This window comes from Limanda limanda, chromosome 22, assembly GCF_963576545.1.
Source record: "Limanda limanda chromosome 22, fLimLim1.1, whole genome shotgun sequence".
NCBI lineage: Eukaryota > Metazoa > Chordata > Actinopteri > Pleuronectiformes > Pleuronectidae > Limanda > Limanda limanda.
Window position 1 is genome coordinate 13,901,006 of NC_083657.1, and position 20,877 is coordinate 13,921,882.

Genomic DNA, 20,877 nt, shown 5'->3' on the forward strand with positions numbered 1-20,877 from the left:
TTTGGTCATGAAATTCTTCAAGTTCATGCCAACACTCCTTGGCTGTTGTTTGAGAGATTTATGATGCTGACATCATATGGCCGTAATAATGGTGGTTTACACTCTGAGTGGAGAAACAAAACCAAAAATATCTACTGAAAAAGACAAGGCTCCAAAAACGGAGACCATCCCTCAGACTCTGTAGTAATCCCACATTGTTTATTGTCGAAACATCCATTAACTGAAAAACCGAAGGTAAACCAGAGTAGCACTTAGTAGAGTGCAAACCTCGGCAGAGGCCCAGTGGTGTCCTCAAATTCAATCAAGATGCATCAAATTCACAGACTCAGATATTAGTTCCCCTAATATGTCACATTTTTTACATCAAGATCCAGGAATCCGTGCCAGTGAGGTTAGGTAAAAATGCCCTATCTCACTGTGTTTCTTTGAATTATTCTTTATTGTTTCCATAAGAAATAAAGCAACATCAACCGAAGCAGGTATGGTTTAGTGTACTTGAAAAACACAAAATAAAATAAAGGATGTGCAGCATAATGCAAGTCGAAGTATTGCAAAAACAGAACAACCTAACAAAAAACTTGTTTATATACATTCATACATACACACACACGTAAGACGCATTTTGAAACAAGTGAAAATAAAAAATATATACAAAATCAATATAAGTATAAATGCCGCATAATTAAGATATTTCCTCACCAAAATTGAATGGGTTCTTGCCTGACTCATACCACACCCTAAATCCATTCTGTACTTTTTGCGTAATACTGCATACTGTAGCAGCTCCGGCTAATATTTGTACTTTCTCTACAGGACATGTCTGGTCCAGTTTCGTTATATTGGAAAAAGAAACATTGGCAGGTATGTCTGGAAAGCCGACAGCACATCTCTCTTTCCTGTCGTACACGCCCCATCTGTGAAAAACTGTAAACCCCAATCAACTCGATTAAGCTCAGAAGAAGCATTATTCTAAGTTGTAGGATCTCATAGAAATCTTGGCGTCGTTTGATTAATCATTACATCTCCCTCTGTTTCAGAAGGAAGGACAGTGTATGTTTGGTTAATGTCTCATAAATTATGAGTGTGTATTTCATGTTAATAATTAATATAACTTGATATCTGCAACCGGGGGTTATTATGTGTATTAAGTGTTCCTTTCTGAAAAAAAAAATGCACTCTGTTTCTGTGGTCTGTTTTTTATGTAGGAGTCAGGAAGTGTGTGTGTCGAAGCTATTCTCCTCGGACAGGAAGTCTCAGACAATGCCGGCCATGCGCTGCAATCGAGCCAGTCTCATGCAGACGAAGATGCACCAGTTCAGCACCATGGAAGCCTCCCTCACTCTCAATATAGGTAACCACAAGCACAAGTTATAAGAAAATGTATTTTTTATGTTCATGTTTCTTTTAAATATGGCTGGTTGGATGTGACATGCTCTGTTTTTAATTAACCTTTTGTAGCACTTTTTGCACATGTAAACAAAAACTAATTTCAGCATTGACAAAGGTAGACAACTCAATATTTCTATTTCAAAACTTAAAGCAAAACTTGACCTTCTGGGTTTATTTTCAGAAAAGTATACAAGTTATATGTATTTTGTCTTTTTTGATTTATAGATTTTTCCAAGAAACCTGATCCAGGAAGAAATCAAACAATTATTGGATTTTTTTTATCCATTTAATATTTCCAGAATTCTAACTCTGTATGTGGTTCACATGTATGGAGAAACAATCATCTCATTGGCTTCACACATGGTATGAATATTGTTCAGGGCCCGGGGAAGGGCATTGTTTGAATTTGGTGCAATTTGGACAGACGATACGTTCAATATTAATGAACATTGAATATACAGGCGACCAGTGAACTGTAGCGGCAGCTCGGATACATGAGTGTGAAATATAAAAGGCATTGAGGCAAATTGTAAAGGCATCATAAACTAATTCAGCAGCTAGAGAAAACTAAGAGTTATTTAAAGAATGTGAAATAAAAAATGTACAGTCAAAGAGTAGAAAAGTTTTGTGGAAGGGAAACAGTTTCCAAACCACTTTGTCTACAAGTGGTTTTTAATTCATGCAGGACCAAAGACATGTTTCAACATTCACTGAGGTTTGAAGCTGACGGATTTTGGGAGACTAGGTGAAGAGATGGCGACTCGAGTCTCTATTCCAAAGTTATTCTCGCATAGCAAGACTTCAGGCCTTGAGAGATCTGTAGAAAAGAAATGCTGTAATGCCCGGATAAAATAAACCTCTACAGAGGTACAGCACCTGTTTGTAGATGATTGTAAATTTGCCAGAAATGCAGGTCCTGGTTGTCGTTTCTGTAGGAGTGGTTGCCTCGGGCACTTCTGGAATTATTACGCTTGATGGCTGTTGTAATAGATAATTGACAGTGTTAATGCAAACATACCATCCTTAAATACAAAGTTAAACATTGTCCAATACAATCAGCCTTCAGCTTGTTTGAAATGGTATTTACTTTGCTGCAGAAACGCGACTCTAATGTAACTGTAGATCTCCAAGTAAACAAAGGATTAACGCCACTGTAGGGCTTGACAGGTACTTTAATCTGTTGGTCTTCTAATACTACTTTGCCGTTTACTTTCAGGAGATTGACTGGTGTTCAAAAGTGTTGCATTGTTTTCTGTCTCGTTATGCGAAAGGGCAAGAGCATCACATGTTCATGAGGGAAAATGTGACAGGTGCATGTGGTTTGCATAAATGAGTCAATAACTTGTCCTGTACATACACAAAACAGGAGTGTTGTTGACAAGGAAGTAAGTGATGTATATTTGCAATTATTGAAACCAGGATTTGTGTGTATGTGTGTGTGTGTGTGTGTGTGTGTGTGTGTGTGTGTGTGTGTGTGTGTGTGTGTGTGCGTGTGCGTGCGTGTGCGTGTTATTGCAGGGACGGGACCATCGGAAGCAGATATACACCATCATGCTGTGCTAGAGGGCAACATCTCCACCGAGGTCTGCCTGAGTGTCCTGGATGTCCTGTCTCTCTTTACACAGTGCTTCAAGGTCAACACACACAGACAAACACACACATGCACACACACACAGTGAGGTCTGAGATATTCAAGTGCATGGGAAAGATGTTTCTGCCTGTTGGAGCTCACTGACTCAAATGTGACTAAAATCTTCAAACAAGGGAGGAAATGAATATGAAAATAAATATATATGAATGAATCGGTAATATTGCACGTACTTAACAATCAAAGAAAATAGGTTTGGCTTAATTTGTGTGTATCAGCGTACCCAAAACGTTGGACCCGAATCCGGCCAGGAGACACAGATGTAATCGGCACCAATTGCAAATCTTTTAACTTCAACTAGATGAAGCATTAAAAACCAAAACGTACCTAAAGAAACGTTAGCGGCCTTCTTCCCTGTGCCTGGCTGTTACTCATGTAATCCAGCCTCCCAGAAAGCTCTTAAAATTCACACAGGTTTCTGCTATTCCTCTCTTGCCGATTGAAATAACAACATGGCTAACCTAGTCCACTCATGATTTCAGATTTAAAATCTGTCTGATGGCTTACAGACGCAGCTTGTTTACAATCAGCGTGGTAATAAAGATTGCTGGGACTATTTTGCCTTTTTACAGTAACAGGCTCTGGCCAGGTCTTCACTCATTCATTACACATAGTGATAAACAGACCTGGAACCTGAGGTGGCCCCAACTGATTGTGTGAAACCTAGTTTAAACCTGTACAAGTCCCAGGTTGAGTTTAGGGTCCTACGGTTCTGGTTGACCACTAAAGGCCTAGTTAGTCTGTGTGTATTTTAGAACATAGGACAAGATGGTGAATGTCCCTTGTATGTTATACTAGTATGTCGGCATGAAGTGTGTACAGGGAATAATGTAACACAATGTGTTTGAATAATAAAAGCCTGTGTTTGTTTATGTGTCAGACCCAGCTACTGGACAGCGAAGGGCACAACCCCCTGATGAAGAAAGTGTTTGACATTTACCTGACCTTCCTCAAAGTTGGCCAGTCAGACGCTGCACTTAGACACGTGTTTGCAGCGTTAAGAGCTTTCATTAACAAGGTAGGAAGTGGAGTTGTTTGACACGGTCTACAACATTTTCCACCTGCATGCTGTCACACATGTTTTCTCACATGTTTTCTTTTCTTTCTCATGCTATGAAAAACATCCAAAACACAGAAAAATGGAGGAAGCGTTAATTAAACATTTGTTTTCCTGTGATTGTTGACATCGCGGCTGCCTGCTTTTTATGTTCACACATGTTTTATTTATACGTTCATTGAGGAAGTAGACGCAAGGTCCAACAAGTCTCGATCTCAGACTATCCAGGGAACAAAAACTTTCCAAGGGGCGGGCCACGCATTTCCTTTTGCTCAACTATGAGAATAAATCTGCTGTTTGTGCCATGAATCATAGGATAGCAGCAGAGCACTCTCTGTTCTGGCATGTATTTTTTCCCCCTCTTACAGTAAGAGAGTGAGAGACACAGGAAACAAATCTCTGTAGTAAAGAACTCAACTGTTGCCAAATGTAAAACAATGTGGTTCATTGAGGTACCAGGCAGAATATAAAAAACGAGTTCACCAAAGTTCTTTGTTATTAAAGTCTCCACCTAAATATGACAAAACAACAATGACTTGATCATACTAAATTTAGATTGGCACTCAATCTTGCAGAGGCTCCACAGATTAAACAAACACCAGCTGAGATAGTCATTTTGAAATGGCTGTTGTTTTCTGGAACAGAGATGAAAAGCAAAACTAGTGTGTCCTCCAGCAGTCTCCTTTTGAAACCACATTTTAAATAATTTGATCCAGATTTTTATTCGGATGTGCGCCAAATTGTACGCACTCTTAGATATCAGTCCCATGAATGTGCCCTTTTTTGTTAATTAAGACCATGAATTATTCTAAGAAACCTATGAGAATGTTGAAAAACTGCAATAATAAAGTAAGTGAAAGAGAAACCCTGGATCCACCCCAAAATTGTTTTTCTTCTTTCCTGACCCATGCATCTGTACGCTGTTTATACAAGACAGTAAAATCAAAACCCCAAATTAAACATTTAATTCTCAAAGTCCTTAAGTACAAATAATAGATTTTTTATTTGGGTCACATCTTCTGTCTCACAGGGAATTTTCCTGCTGTCTTCCCGCCATACTTCTCAGTACCTTCTAATCCCATTACCTCTCCAAAATGTATGTTTAGCACACTTACCTGTTGTCTTGTTCAGTTCCCGTCAGTGCTTTTCAAAGGCCGCGTGACGCTGTGCGAGGCGCTGTGCTGCGAGGTGCTCAAGTGCTGCGTCTCCAAATTGGGGTCCCTGCGGGCCGAGGCGTCTGCCCTGCTCTACCTGCTGATGAGAAACAACTACGAGTACACAAAGAGGAAGACCTTCCTGCGCACACACCTGCAGGTAAAGTGGTGAAACACACTCCACTCTCAAGGTTGTCCATGATCTCTCCTGCAGCCTAATGTTCACCTTTGACCTTTGGCACACACACACACACACACACACAGACCTGAGTACTAATGTTACTTTTATAACAGAGGTGCAGAATGAAAAGAGGCTGTTGACACTGTTTTAAACACAGCTGGCCTGCTGAGTATGAATTTCTGGCTCCTCTTCATACGCAGTAGAATGCTGTCCAAGTTTCGAGTGTGGCTCATTTGACTCATTTATGCTTCTCCTCTCTCTTCACCCCTGCACTCGATCTATCATCCTCTTTGCTCCTTTTCCTCTCCAGATTATCATCGCAGTAAGCCAGTTGATCTCCGACGTGGCACTGACTGGCAGTTCGCGCTTCCAGGAGTCTCTCTCCATCATCAACAACTTTGCAAACAGTGACAAGGCCATGAAGGTATTGCACAAGGCAATGAGTCTTCACAATACAATCTAACTTCCCCTTGACATGAACTCTGCTTCTGATTTGAGATTAAACTGTTGTTGTTGTTGTTAACATGAGGCGAAGGGGAAGGCACGTAGATCCTGGGAATTTATTTCACTATTTAACTGATGCACAAGAAAAGACAAGACCTGAATTTTTTGATTAGACAACTGATAATATGACATGCGTTTGGATTATCTGATTCTTCAGAGCCGCCTTGAGACCAAAACTGCAGGAATGGTTATCACCATATGTCTAACATAGTCACCTCTAGCTACGCATGATCAAATAAGCAACAAATTAAAATGCATGCTCATGCGAGGAGGTGGATGTTTCTGTTGCATTTTTAATTCTAATAACTGTATTTGTTATTTATTAATTATTATTACTAATGATGTAATAGAAATACAAAATTAAAGTGAGCAGTGAAAATAAAACATCATTCTTAAGTAATGGCAAAGAAAAAGGATAAAAGAAACTAGCAAAAAACTATCAAGTGAAAGTACAAACAATGTCAAAGCACATAGAAGAACACAAATTTGAAGAACAGGACCCTGAATGCATTTGTCTCATAGATTTGATGATGTTTTTTCACGAATTTGTGTGTGCTCGTCTGTGCGTAACCCAGTCCACAGCATTCCCCTCGGAAGTGAAGGGTCTCACCAAGCGGATCCGTACGGTGCTGATGGCCACGGCCCAGATGAGGGAGCACGAGAGGGACCCGGAGATGCTGCTGGACCTCCAGTACAGTCTGGCCCGGTCTTACGCCAGCACCCCCGAACTGAGGCGGACGTGGCTGGACAGCATGGCCCGAGCACACCTCAAGAACGGAGATCTCTCTGAGGTATCAAGACATTTATAAATATCTGTTTACTTTGGGTCATGTGTTTAACTATCAGTCTCCTCATCTTTTTATTGTTTGGTTTCGAGTCTTCCATCCTTCAGTCCCACTCTTTTGAACATGATATCTCAATTATATAAATGGATAAAATAGAGCCATATATGTCATAAACAAACATCTAGTAATGTTAAATTTAAAAAAAATTAAAAGAGTTTTAGTTTTTAAGAAAATTAAAAGAGAATGCTATTTTAAACTGAGAATTTTACACGGTTTTCATTTTATTTTAATGATGCTGCAGCAAGAGTTTACTTTTAGCTACTTGGAAATAAACATTCCCAACAGTTTCAGTGTAAACAAGAGGCTGACACTATTTATGTCATAATCATAATATAATTATACTCTACTATTACGCTTTAATCAGATTTTTTTAACAATGTCATTCAAAGGGGGACTGTTTTTGCTCTTCTATGTAGAGAAGTCAAAGGTCGAGGTTGACGCAGGGCTGGAAACCGGATGGTCCACTCCGATTATACTGTTAGCCGGAGTTCAAGTCCATTTATCTATTTAATCCGTTTTTAATGCGAGGCTAAGAGCACTTTCCACAAACAGGAAATCCATGATGACAGAGAACGAAAGCCAGCTCACATAGCCTGAAACAATTTTGCTTATTTCTTGTAATTTTCCTGTTCAATTTAATATATTTTTGTTTTATTATATGTTTTATTCTATAGAAAACTTAATTAAACATATCTTTGCGCCCAAAAGATAAAAATGATAAGAAGTGTCTTCATTGAAAATGGAGACACAATTAGATTGTGTATCAGTAAAGAATAAAAGAAACAACTTCATGAGTAAAAACAGGTCAATTACTTATTTTCTACTTGGCAGCGCTCAGGTCTTACTAGTACGTGTTGTTGCTACACGTGTGCTGCCAGTTAAATAAAGGGGGGAACTGCTAGATGTGATTTTACAGTTGAGTCAAACGCAGTTATTACTTATCACACTTATTACTGTATTTGCTGTAGAAACTTTCACTTAATTGGGTCGGTTGATTTTCTTTGCAGGCGGCTATGTGCTACGTTCATGTGGCCGCACTGGTTGCAGAATACCTGTACAGGAAAAGTAAGTTCCCTCACCCAACACACACACACACAAACACACACACACACACACACACACACACACACACACACACACACACACACACACACACACACACACACACACACACACAGAGAAAGGTTTAGCTATATTTATGGTGTCCACTTATACTGTATTTATGCTCCAAGCGGTGTGTATGGAGTTAATAAAGGTCACTGGTTGAGCCATTAAAGCAGAATACAGAGGAATGAGTTAAGGAAAAGCTTTGCCAAAGGAGTTAACTAACTTTTTGTGTGTGTGATGAGTGTGCAATCAGCCACACAATGCAGCACCTTTCATCACCACACAAACACACAGTCAGATTTACTAGTTACTTCCCTTTGTTAGATGGAGCACTCAAACGCTCCAGAGACTGATACCGAAAGAAAGCCACACATTGTTTTTTTTACATTTCATTTTCATCGAATGCAAAACATGCTGCTACTTAAACAAATGTGAAGTGGTGTTCATGTCTGAACAATGGACAAAGATACGACTTACCATATTGGCTCCTAACGGCTGTTCATTAAACAACAATCTCTCAAAAACTTGTTTGCTGTCAAGACCACAGACGGCAGCGTATACTGTATACACAGTGCATCTGCGTTCATACATTTATAATCCTCTTCCTCATGATTCCTCCTGGCAACGTATCACACCTTCAGCTGTGCAGACCCTCGTCTCTGGAACCCTCTCCCAAACGCCATCTGTGACACTGACTTTCTCCCCACCTTCAAATCCCGCCTCAAAAACCAACCTTTTTAGATATACTCATTCTGTTTGACCATGCTATGTATGAAGTCTTAGTTTGACTTTTGTTGATTTTATAGTTATTGTATAAGCCTATTTAATTTGACTGTTTCATCGAGTTCCTGATTTTGCTTAAATCTGGATACTTGATTGTTTATTGGGCATCACAAACCCTCCAAGCACGGCATTATATTTCAGCTTTCTCTGTAACACTTGTTTAACAAAACGTGTCTCTTCTCTTCTCTCAGAATCACATTTGGTCTGAGCTTCATGAATTGGCATTGTTTTTTTTAGAACCAGTGGCTGAGACACTGCTCTTGTTGTGACCTCAAAATTTACAGTGAAACATAATCATTTTCCTTTTCCCATCTAAATATTTGCTTCGCTGCCGTTCGTTCTTCAGAGTTGTTCCCCAGCGGTCTTGCCGCTTTTAAGAGGGTCACCGTAAATATCGAAGAGGAAGCCGCCATGAAGGAAGACACAGGAATGCAAGATGTTTATTACACGGAGGTACACATTTTCTCTTTTGCATAAGACATGAAAAAGTGGAGTGGAGTTCCTAGATCACATTCATAACTTTTTGCCTATTTTTTAATACGACGGTGACTTAAAAAAATTCCACGTTTTGCATCTTTCAGGAAGTCTTGGTGGAACACCTGGAGGTTTGCGTGGAGGCGCTGTGGAAAGCCGAACGCTACGAGCTGATCACGCACATCGCCAAACTTGTCATCCCCGTTTATGAGAAGCGTCACGAGTACGAGGTACTGTGTCAACATCCCAACAATCACACAGACGTCACACACAAACATGCACCTGATGTTTCTCGCCTGTTTTTGTAAAGGGATTCAACATCCTCACGACTATCGGCGTCAAGTAATCATATAAGTGCTGTTGTTTTGTTTTGTCGACTTGTACTAACAGGATTGTCAAGGTGCTGATTTCACGCCCCATGAAAGCAGCAACTTGCACACCATCAACACAGAGATCTTATAAAACAGAGTATATGGTGTCAATTTCTCACCTGTTGGGAATGCAGCAGTGGCATCATTCCATCCAATCAACAGCGTCCTCTCCCTTCTTCTCCTGTTCATGACCGCTCTGTTCACACTGCCAGTCTGTCACATGGCTTGTAGACAGGCAGGTACATTCACATTCTTATCATAAGTGTTAATTAACATACACACTCCCACTGATCACATGCAAACCCGTAGGGATCTGACCCCAGGAAATGCAGTGACACAACAGCGCTCAACACTGAGCCCTTGAAAAGCTGCTCTGTTCGACGACACCTTTACCACCATCTGTTTCTATGCTCATACCTTAACACACAAACCCGTACCTTACCCACAACAAGACGGACCAATGTGAAACTGCCATGACGTTCTTAACTCCCTGTGACAGCTTGAAGTCTCTGTATCTTGATTTGCGTGCATTTTGCTCTCATGTTCAAGGTCAAACGATTAAACTGTACATGTGGGTGTCACAGTGTCAGATATTTTACAGTGTCACATGGATATGAACACAGAATTTGTTTTTATTTCTTGTATTTTCACAAAGTTTGTTGGGATGCCACCTGGGCTGAATCTGATACCATGTCTCCTCTTTAACAGAAACTAAGCCGACTCTACGACACTCTGCACAGAGCCTACAATAAGATCATGGAGGTGATACAATCACGCCGCAGGCTGCTTGGGACGTACTTCAGAGTGGCTTTCTATGGACAGGTGAGGCCATCAGGCACTTTAAAGGGCTCTATCGATATATACATCCATCCATCCATCCAATTTGACAGAAATTCATGTTTAAAGAGTTTTAAACATTTGCTTTTCAGTTGAAATCATTTATTTAGAACATTTAAAATGCCAAGAAAATCTCCAAAATTGTGGAAAACTTAGTTGCTGGTCTTGCAGAGGGTAAAGTCTAAGGACCAAGAAAGTCCCACGTGTCAGGTTTAGTTCTAGATTCTTCTCACACAGGACATGTTGTATGTGTTGTAATGTAAGTCTCCCGCTTCACTTTAAAAACTGTGTGCGGCACAGGGGAGAATACACTATTCCCTTCCTATTGCAAAACAAATTGCTGTATGGCTTCTGCGGAGTTGAACTTTGGTGAACTTTGATATTTGCTTTGCATTTGCATGTGTGACCGTTCCCTCATACTTCCCGTTTTTTTTCAATACTTTTACAAGTAATGAATAACAAGAGGACAATTGGTCCACTGATCCAATCAAAGCAGCAGGTAGCTGGCGCAGAAACAATTCAAATGTTTTTGGAAAAGGCCGCTGCGTAGGCTACACTCTTTGTAAAAATGACAAATTTTAGACTGTTAATATGATAGGTTGTATAATTCTTGTATTAAACAAAATATACAATAGGCACAGTTGATGGTTTAGGTTACACTTGGAAAGTTCTTTACGTTTTAAGTATATTTTAAAACAAAGCGTTTACAGATGTGTAAAAAAAAGATAATCCCAAGAAGCAAGTCGGATTTGTTGTTGTTGTATCAGACTTTCTCCTGAACGAAATGGATTATTTATGTTTTTGCATTCCCTCCAGTTGGATGGTCCCGACTGTTATTCATAACTCAAACCAGATGTGTATTTCTCACAGGGTTTCTTCGAGGAAGAGGATGGGAAGGAATACATATACAAAGAGCCCAAACTCACCGGCCTGTCAGAAATCTCTCAGCGGCTGCTATCGCTCTACGGGGAAAAGTTTGGACCAGAAAACGTCAAGATAATCCAGGACTCCAACAAGGTGCGGTAATACATAGAGAATGGTCACTTGGAATAAAGACTTCACAGAAATGGTCAGAAATAAAAATATGTCATTTGGCATTGCAGCCCTGCTCTTGTGTGAATTGAGAAGCTGTTGCTGTTGAACCAGGTGCAGGTCCTGGGCAGTTCCTGAGAATGCTTTGATTTCTTGTTCTTGTTGAGTGGAGGGATGCTAGTTCCAGTAAGACCCACTATGGGACCGGGACTGAGTTTCCTCTTGAGAGGACTCATCAGATCAGCCTTCTTCATTCAGGAGAGCTGGATTCCAAGACACACCCACAACTCCAGTTTGATCCTGTGGAACACATTCAAGGTCATCAGCATTAGAGATTACAGCCGTAAATCTGGAATGATTGCGACCAGTTTACTATCCCTCTGGAAAAAGGAAATTAAAAAGCACAAGAACATTTACAACTGCACATAAATCAATCTAATTAGTATATACTGTTCTATTTTGAGTTTTATGTTGTTTGTGTTGATCTAGCTATCGTAGATAACAGCTAGTTATTATTACATAGTTCTCTTTCTCACTTATAATGGATTGTAAAATAAGACTTACGTGCATCAGATTTGCAAAAGCAGCTGTGTGAAATGTATGTCAGGTGCTCTGTATTCACTACCTCATTTTTGACCCATGTTTAAAAGTGATGTTGAAATAAAAAAAATATGTTTGTTCATAAAGTAAGATAAGGATGAATACAAATATTGATTTGTGGTAATCACACAAGATAATTAATACATACCTGGATGACTTTTTCATTACTCACAAAAGTCTGATTTAAGCCTCACCAATCTTAAACACCCTTTTTGTATTTCAAGCAGGCCATTAGTAAGGTCAAAAGTATTAACATATATTTATCCATATTTTTTCCATTCCTTGAAATATAACATTTCTTGAAATAAAACATTTCTATCCTATTTCTCATGCTATTGTAATACCTTCTAAAACATTATATGCTTTTGTTTTGTCATGTCTGATTTCTACACCTTTTTGAAAATCAATTTGACCCTACCTGCATTGTGTTAACGGTGTTCTTACCTCATAGGTGAATCCCAAAGACCTGGACCAGAAGTTTGCTTACGTCCAGGTGACGTTCGTCAAGCCGTACTTTGAGGAGAAGGAGGCGCCGGAGAAGAAAACTGACTTTGAGAAATGCCACAACATCAGCCGCTTCGTGTTCGAGTCGCCGTACACGCTGTCGGGCAAAAAGCACGGCGGCGTGGAGGAGCAGTGCAAGAGGAGGATCGTAATCACAAGTGCGTGAAATGCGCTCGCAAGCAAACCGCTCTGTTGTAGCGTTAAAAGCCTAATGATTGGGAAAAGGATGTGATACAGTGATGAGACAGTGTTGTGTTCTAAAACTCCCTGTATTTAACATCATAAATACAGACAGTACCTCATACTCGAAAATACACAACATAACTTTTTTATCTTAGATCCGTCTTCATCATATCTGTTACATACAGTAGTGGTTAACCAAGAGAGACAATCCTCTGCCTCTCAGACTGAGTCAGAGTGGAAATGCTACGGAACAGAGGCTTTGGTTAATTTCTCAGTCTGTTTACAGTGGCCTGAATCGTCATTTTCTCTGGAAGAGTGTGCATGACCTTGTCTGTTTTGCCTTCCCTCTCGTCTCTACAGCCGCCAACGCCTTCCCGTACGTGAAGAAGCGTGTGGAGGTGTTAAGAGAGAACCACGTGGAGCTCAAGCCGGTGGATGTGGCCATTGATGAGATGAAGGCGCGAACGGCCGAGCTGATCAAGCTCTGCTCCAGCCAGGAAGTCGACATGATCCAGCTGCAGCTCAAACTGCAGGGCTGCGTTTCAGTACAGGTATGAGTTATGAAAATTGAATCTTCAAACATGCTGATTGATACTTGTTTATGCACCAAATAAGAATGCTCAACATTTTGTTTTGTTGCAGGTGAATGCAGGTCCTATGGCTTATGCCAGAGCGTTCCTTGATGACAGTAAAATCAATCAGTCTGGTACTAAGAAAGCAAAAGACCTTAAGGACATTTTCAGGTACCCTTCTTCTTATTACCATTATTCTGTGTCTGGTAGTTTTCAAGATCGTCCTCTTTCCTCGTTTCCTTTAAGTTTGTTATCAAGTGATTTGGACTTCATTTTGAATACTTGCAGACGCTTCCTGGAGGCTTGCGGCCTGGCTCTGGACATCAACGAGCGTCTGATCAAAGAGGATCAGTTCGAGTACCACGAGGGCCTGAAGGGCAACTTCAAGGAAATGGTGAAAGAGTTGTCGGACATCATCCATGAACAGGTAAACTTATTTTTCTTCACTTCAAGAGCTCACACTCAAACAAATGCAGTTAGAGACTTGTTTTGTACCTTTAACAGGTAAACTTATTTTTCTTCACTTCAAGAGCTCACACTCAAACAAATGCAGTTAGAGACTTGTTTTGTACCTTTTCGGCGTCTTGAGTAAGATTATTGCAACATCCTGGTATTGTGTCGCTCAACAATCTATGACAATAAATCCATTAGCAAATGTTGCCTTGAGAAATTTAGTGGCTGCATATTCTATTCATTGGTTGTGCCACATACAAATATGAAATACATATTTTTTTGTAACATTGACCTTAAAAGAAGGTTTTGGTTTTATGTGTCTTGAGTTTTCTGTCAGACAGTTGACACAAATTTGCTCACTGGATTAAAAGAAAGGACATTGTGGAAATTCAGCAGCAGCATGAAATGTTTACCTTTGGACAGTAAAGAAAACCAAAACTACTTCATGGTTTGATCCTGCGAGATCTAGTATTTGACCACACGAATAAAACCTGTTTTTAAACATCTTCCTGGAAACTTTTACTACATTGTACCCATTATGACCTTGGCGTCACAGTGCTGTGGTTTATTTTCATAAATACAAATGATCAGAATAGGGTGGAAAGTTAAATTACATTACACAGAGCTGGATTAACCCTGCTGTTTATGTTATGAACTTACTGATACTTCTTGATGCATATTGTTTTAACACTGGTTCTGATCAGACCTGCACATGCACCATACAGCGGTGTTGATTTAGCAATGCTGAATTTTCTCCTGGAACATGCTCTGCTCTGACAATTGGCAGAATCAAGCTGATTCTACCAAGGCAGAGTAGGAGATGGAGCTTAGCTGTTGTGTGACAAGGTTTTAGGAGAAGTTGGTAGCCTGCACAGACGCAGCAGCTTTCCTCTCCTCTGAACAATGTTTAACTATGTGCCATTTCTGTTGTGTGTTATTTTATATATATATCCTATGTGCCACTCAAGTAGACATGCTGAATTTCCTTGTCCTGGTGTGCAATGACTAGGCATTTAATTATTATTCTGTTTGCGTGTACATGGCATACTTGACTTTAGCTGCTGTTAGTCATCTAACTATTGCCAAACAAGTCTGTGCAGTTTTTTTCTGTCTGAATGAGTCATGGCTTTATTGCTGTAACACATTGTGGAGGTGTTATTTTAGTTGGGCTGCTCTCATTCCATTTAACTAACTGGTCTGACTTCTTCTCTCCAATGTGCTGACCTTTAGCTTTAAGGGAAAAAAACAGGTAATGTGATCATTAAGTGTGTTGAAGCTCTAGTATGTCATTTTGTTCTTTATATTATTTAAGTTATTAATTAATGCCCCTTCTTAGTTAAAAGCGAGGGTGGTAAAACTGGAAAAAGTTAAAAAGGACAGGCCATAACCGATCCAGACCGTCCCCACCCATCTGAGCTTTGGTCAAAGCTACGCCCCAAAAAACACATGAACGTGCACTATCTTACAACCGCTACAAGCTGATTTGATCCATAACCTCTGGCTGTCCTCATCTTGGCTGAGGGCTCCAGTCATGCATGGGCAGGGTGCATGCAGGCAGGTTAATTAATGACAGAAGGGAACGCCAGCTCATTTGATTCCTTCTGATAAAATGAAAGGTTGTGTTTATTACCTACCTGCAAGGGCCACAGACGCAGACCTGTCTTATTTATTGACGTAAGGTTATTGATTGATGGCTATTGGGACACTAAGAGGAAATAAGTGCTGCAGAAACCCTACTGTGAATTACTTCCATGTTTCATGTAAATGATAAGGTTGGGACATAATTTAGTTATGACATACTTTTGTTATTATGGCCTGCTGTGTTTGTTATTACAGTTTTAATGACGTGTCCTTCAAGAGACAGTCAATCCTTTGGGTAGATGTGAGTGTAAACATGGTTGGACAGGTTTTTTTGTGAAGGGCGCAGAGGTTTCTTTATTATTCAAACATTCAAACAAAAAAGTATATAAAAAAACAGTATATTTAGGAAAGACAAAAGCAAAAAAACAAACAAATTGTAAAAATAAAAAACATCTTACCCTAAAATGAGTATTTACATCGAAAGAGGTCCCTCTCTACAGAGGCCCAGTCTAAGTAGCCCCAAACTGGACGAACTAAACATATTATGAGTTTTTATGAAACTGAAGGCTACCACAGGTTCTCTTTCATGTTTGGAAGGTGAGGGTGATGTAACTTCATCACTAGACGTCACTGAATTCTACACACTGAACGTTTAAGTCCAAAAAAACCAGCAATAAAAGCTTTAGAGTCAATCCTGAACTTGTTGGGTAGTCCATGAGGAGCAGACAATACTGATATGATGTGAAAACGTGGAAAAGAAATACCCTCCAAATGAATTTATATGGCATCAAGCTGCAAAAAAGATCATAATGATCATTTTAAATGATTTGTAAGTAATAGCTTTGTTTAAGGTTTTTTCATCACATAAACATTTTTTGTCCTTGTTCAGCTGATGTGTTGAACCTCATAGTGTCACATCCCATCATCCTTTCAACGAGTGTGACATTTAGCTGATTTGACTGTGTGTGTGTTTCCTGTAGGTTTAGGTTAAGGTCGTACTTAGTTTAGGTTAAGGTTAGTTAAAAGCTAGGTTAAGGTAGGGTTTTGGTTCGTTTTAGGTTACGCTTAGTATATAGTTTGGGCAAGGTAAGGTTTCATTTATGGTTAGGTTAATGTTCAATGTAGAGTTAGGGTGTGTGTGTGTATGTCTGTGTGTGTGACCTTTGTCTCTGTGCAAGAACTGACCCTCATCCTGTTGATGTCCTGCTCTGACCCCAGATCTACCAGGAGGACATGATGCGCTCACTGTTACAAACCTCTCGTAACGTGTTTTGTGCCATCAGTGGGACGTCAAGCGACCTGGGCTGACCTCTGAACCCTTCCCCCTCCGCACCTCATCGCCCCCTGCCACCTCTCGCCCCTATGTATTTTATATCCTCTCACTTCTCCTTCAAATGGACCTGGATGTGCAGTCGATGGTCTGGGAGGGCAAAAACAAAAAGTACGGCAGCAGTGTTTCTAAGAATGTAACGCAGCAGCACCAACTAATGGTCGGCATGTCAGGTTGAGGTGTTGTGTAGATTCGTGCTCGGTAGCATTGCACTTTCTTCTTCCGCCTTGGCCACAAACCGCAGGAACAAATGTTTTCATTCCAGAGAGATGTTGTACTACAACTTTTTTTCAGTCCTCTCTCTGCGATGTTTCCCTTTAGAGCTATGCAGGACACAGCACTCTCCAGAGTGAGTTTTATTCACTCCTTGTTTAGACGACAGTAAGGTCTTCCCCCTGTTTCTAAACAGGATGACCAGTATCGAAGCTTGACTGGTTCTATTGTAACATGCATCCAAATCAGCCAAGCCAAGGGTGAGCCTTTACAGCCTTGTGTTGCATGCCCAGCAGATTGTGATTACCAGATGTCACGTTTGTGGAGCCAAAGTCATAAACCCAGTTTGTTTGACAGAGGACAGACCTCAGGGTAGTTTTAATGTGTAATAAAGCTGCTCTTAAGATTTGCAGTCTAAAAGTAGCTTCATCACATTGTATATATAAAAAAATCTATTGGCAATAATCATACTGTCCTAGATTTGTAAAGAATTTTGTCAAAGCAGGCAAGAAGATGAAAGAATTCTATCAGTGCTTCGTAACTATCATCACAACAGTATTCTCCGAGAGTTCGGAAATTGAAATTTGAGGACAGGACACACCGATCTCAGCAGCTGTATAATAATATTTACTTCAGGACAGAAAGTGACGGCTTCCTCTCAGCTGGGAGTACATCCAGTGCCTTTGTGCTCTGCCTTTAATCTAAACAAATAAAAACCACCACTTGCTGGTTATTTGACAGTATTTCACAAGTGCTACACTGAAATTAGCAGATTGAATGAATAATATTTAAGTACATGTACATAATTAGCTGTAAATTGAATTCTGTATCCATGTATGTTTGTATGTAATTATATTTGTATCATTTTTGGACTCTTGTTCCGTCCAAAGTCTGTCCTAGCAGAGATTTTTTTCTTTTCATTTTTACTGCATTGCACTCACAAGTGCTGCTCACTGTCAAACTTACTTTGTAAAGCGTCTTTTTTCTTTTTTTTTTCAATAAAACTTGGTAAAGCAATTGAGCCTGGGGACAGTGTTTATCTGGTAGCACTGAAGAGGATGCCAAGTCATCATGGAGTTAAGTCTTTAACTTTGGATTAGACCTGTCAGACATCTGCTCCATCTGGCGAAGACGGTTGTGCAACATGTTTGAACGCTGCAGGAGAGCCGCTGAAATCACTCTAACAAAAAAAACCTGTTTCACACATGTCACGTTATCCCGCTAAGTCAACGTCTTCCTCACCGAAACTGAGGCAACAATTACTTGTCTTCTCTGCACTTGTCAAGTTGAAACAGGATGAGGGCCCAAAAAACAGAGTTTGCCTTTGACGCATGAAAAATGCTTCAGAATTATGTTCAAATCAGAAGCATTTAACAGAAACAGGAAAACAATGTGGTCGCTCAAAGGAAAAGGCAAATATAAAGATCGATCCAGCCATTTTATGAATCAAAATTGGATCATTCAAATGAAGATGGATTTTAGCCAACCCAGCCCCACTCTTTACACATGATTATAAATGTTGATCCTTTTCTGGTGCTTATAAGAGGCCTCTAGAATGGCGATGTCTCCCAATGACCTGGTGACATCATCACATGCCTATGACCTTGGCCTTGTTTTGCTTCTTGATAACTAATTTTTCTCTTATTACCCTGTGTGATAAAGGAGATGGCAAGATGTAAAAGGCAAAGATCAAAGGCATGTGATGGTTGCCACCTCCCACTAAACAAAACTAAAATAACAAAGGATCAGAGGAGTCTGCTCCATCCACCCATCATCGACCTTTAAGTGCAGTACCACTATAATGGGTGTGCCAAAATGGCAGTTGAAGATGATTTTACACTGATCAACTTGTTTACAAATATGACCGACGGATGTATATCAAGCGGGCTGGGAGTCACCCCAGCTGCCCTTAACAGTCAGACAAGCTCAGGGATAAGCCTGCTGTCAGATTTGTCCTCAGCTGAAGACTGGATGGAGACAAACGGACTCTGTCCACAGCAATACGGGACCAAACCCCCCCTTGTAGAGACGGCTTGTATGTTAGTTCAGAGCCAAGACAACGACAAGGTCTCAGACAGCAAGGTTGACTGGCAGCCCGATGTCCCCCGGAAGGCTTTGTGCAAAAGTGTGAGAAACATTTGTGTCTGGGAAGATCCCATCTCAGACCCCGAGGAAGAGGAGGATGAGAGCCTCTATATGATGAACTTGTTCAGCAGGTCCTCAGACCCCAACGACCCATTTGTCTTTCAAGCCCCGCTCGAGATTCAGGTGCCATCTGCCTCTGAATGCAGTAAGAAGCGGGAGAGGCTGGACTATTCCCCCCCCGAAGCATCTGCCCCGACCTCCTCCACTTTCACCTGTTCTTCCTCCACGGCCCAGAGTGGTGCTCCCTGCAAAAAGGTTTGTGTCTCTTGTTCTTCCAGAGGATTTCATACACTGTTTTAAATTAAAATGATAGTTTGAAAGTTTTAATTTTTCAATTGATCAATAAACTAATAGTATCTGTTCTTTCACTTCCTCTTCTTCTCCCTGTCAGGTTCAATTCTCCGATCATGTGGAGGAGTTCACCCACAGCTCTGAGAACGATGGCCACGCCTCCTGGCAGGAGGTGAGCTGGTCCAGCTGCCAGGAGGCGTCGGGCAGTGGCTCCTGCTTGCAGCCAAAACGCAGTATGCTGGTAAAAAGCCATATCGAAGCCATCCCTGCCATCAAGGACTGCAGCAGCAGCAACTCGGAGGAGGAGGAGGAAAACCAAGCCGACGATGAGGCCTCAGACTCAGACGCCAAGGAAGAGGAAGCTGAGAGCCTCTCTTTGGTGAACTCCAGCAGATCCTCAGACCCTTACAACCCATTTAGCTTTCAAGAGCCCGACGAGGCCCCTCCATGTGTGCCATCTACATCTGCATTCAGGACAGAAGAGGAGAGGCTGGACAACGCCCCCCCCAAGGCCTCTGCCCCAGCCCACTCCATCTTAATATCTTCCTTCAGGGTCCAGAGTTTTGCTCCAAGCAAAAAGGTCAGTGTCTCTTGGGTCAGTCTCACCTCTTCCAGAAGTTTTCATTCACTGTGTTTTTAATTAAATTGACAGTTGGAAAGTTAAAATGTTTCTGTTCTCTCACTTCCTCTTCCTCCTCTTCCTCCTCAGGTTCAATTCTCTGATCAGGTGGAGTCGATCCTCCTCAGCAGTGAGGAGGATCGCCGGGGCCCCTGGCAGGAGGCGGCCGTGGACCGCTTCCGATTCCAGAGGCGCTGCCAGGAGGTGGAGAAGATGATCAGCTACTGCTTCGAGCCCAAGCACCGCAGGAGGGTGTACGAAAACCTCTACGCCAACGGCACATGTCCTACTCATTGTGTTAGCTTTACTGGAGAGAACACCAGCAAAAATAAAATGTAAAACTTTATTGATATCATTACAAAAAAGGCTCTGAAGTTGGAACTATTATTGCAGAAGCCGGCTCAAGACCACTCCGAGGCATTGACGTTGTTTTTTCATGTACTGGTCAAATTGTTGATTTTGGTCCCCTGTGCTTGTTAACTCTAATGGAAAGAGAACTAAATGTGTACAAAAATAAACATTTAGATGGTATTTGTTCTACTACCCTGTCTGCACCTGTATATTTCTCCTAAATTCAGCAAACAAGCTCATCTGCATAATTTGAACATAACATTTCAGGAGAAAATACTGTCTTGATGTAGCTCAGTAACCGGGGAAGTTCCCTTTTGACTATTCACCTGCAGTGCCAATTGGCAAATGTAGCCTTTGCCAATTATCGCATTTTAACGAGTTTAAGGCTAGGTCAGGTAGCATTGCACTTCAGCCGCCTCGGGCACAAACTGCAGGTTTTACTGTTGTTTTCATTAGAGATGTGGTTCTACAACCTTTTTCCAGTCCTCTCCTCCACAGTGATTTTTGTTTATTTTGACACTGGCGTCTTCTCCCAGTGTTGATCAGTGGTTCCGGTTGAACTGGTTCTGTCAGTCAAGTCCCGGGCGAGCCCTCACAGCCTTAGTGCTACATGCCAAAAAGATGGCACAATGTGATTACAAGATAAGTATAGA

General features: G+C 40.9%; 1 protein-coding gene across 1 annotated transcript in view; it reads left to right on the top strand.

Moving 5' to 3' along the window:
- dock11 (dedicator of cytokinesis 11) overlaps positions 1–17,827 on the top strand; it is a 54,094-nt gene extending 36,267 nt beyond the window's left edge. The window contains exons 38-54 of the mRNA XM_061066384.1: positions 814–861; positions 1,206–1,351; positions 2,908–3,023; positions 3,918–4,055; positions 5,226–5,408; positions 5,740–5,853; positions 6,509–6,724; positions 7,786–7,843; positions 9,015–9,121; positions 9,250–9,372; positions 10,222–10,335; positions 11,221–11,367; positions 12,434–12,644; positions 13,030–13,220; positions 13,312–13,412; positions 13,530–13,668; positions 16,494–17,827. Of these exons, the coding sequence (XP_060922367.1) occupies positions 814–861; positions 1,206–1,351; positions 2,908–3,023; positions 3,918–4,055; positions 5,226–5,408; positions 5,740–5,853; positions 6,509–6,724; positions 7,786–7,843; positions 9,015–9,121; positions 9,250–9,372; positions 10,222–10,335; positions 11,221–11,367; positions 12,434–12,644; positions 13,030–13,220; positions 13,312–13,412; positions 13,530–13,668; positions 16,494–16,583 (2,242 nt within the window). The 3' untranslated portion in view covers positions 16,584–17,827. The remainder of the gene's footprint in view (positions 1–813; positions 862–1,205; positions 1,352–2,907; positions 3,024–3,917; positions 4,056–5,225; positions 5,409–5,739; positions 5,854–6,508; positions 6,725–7,785; positions 7,844–9,014; positions 9,122–9,249; positions 9,373–10,221; positions 10,336–11,220; positions 11,368–12,433; positions 12,645–13,029; positions 13,221–13,311; positions 13,413–13,529; positions 13,669–16,493) is intronic.
- The last annotated feature ends 3,050 nt before the right edge of the window (positions 17,828–20,877 follow it).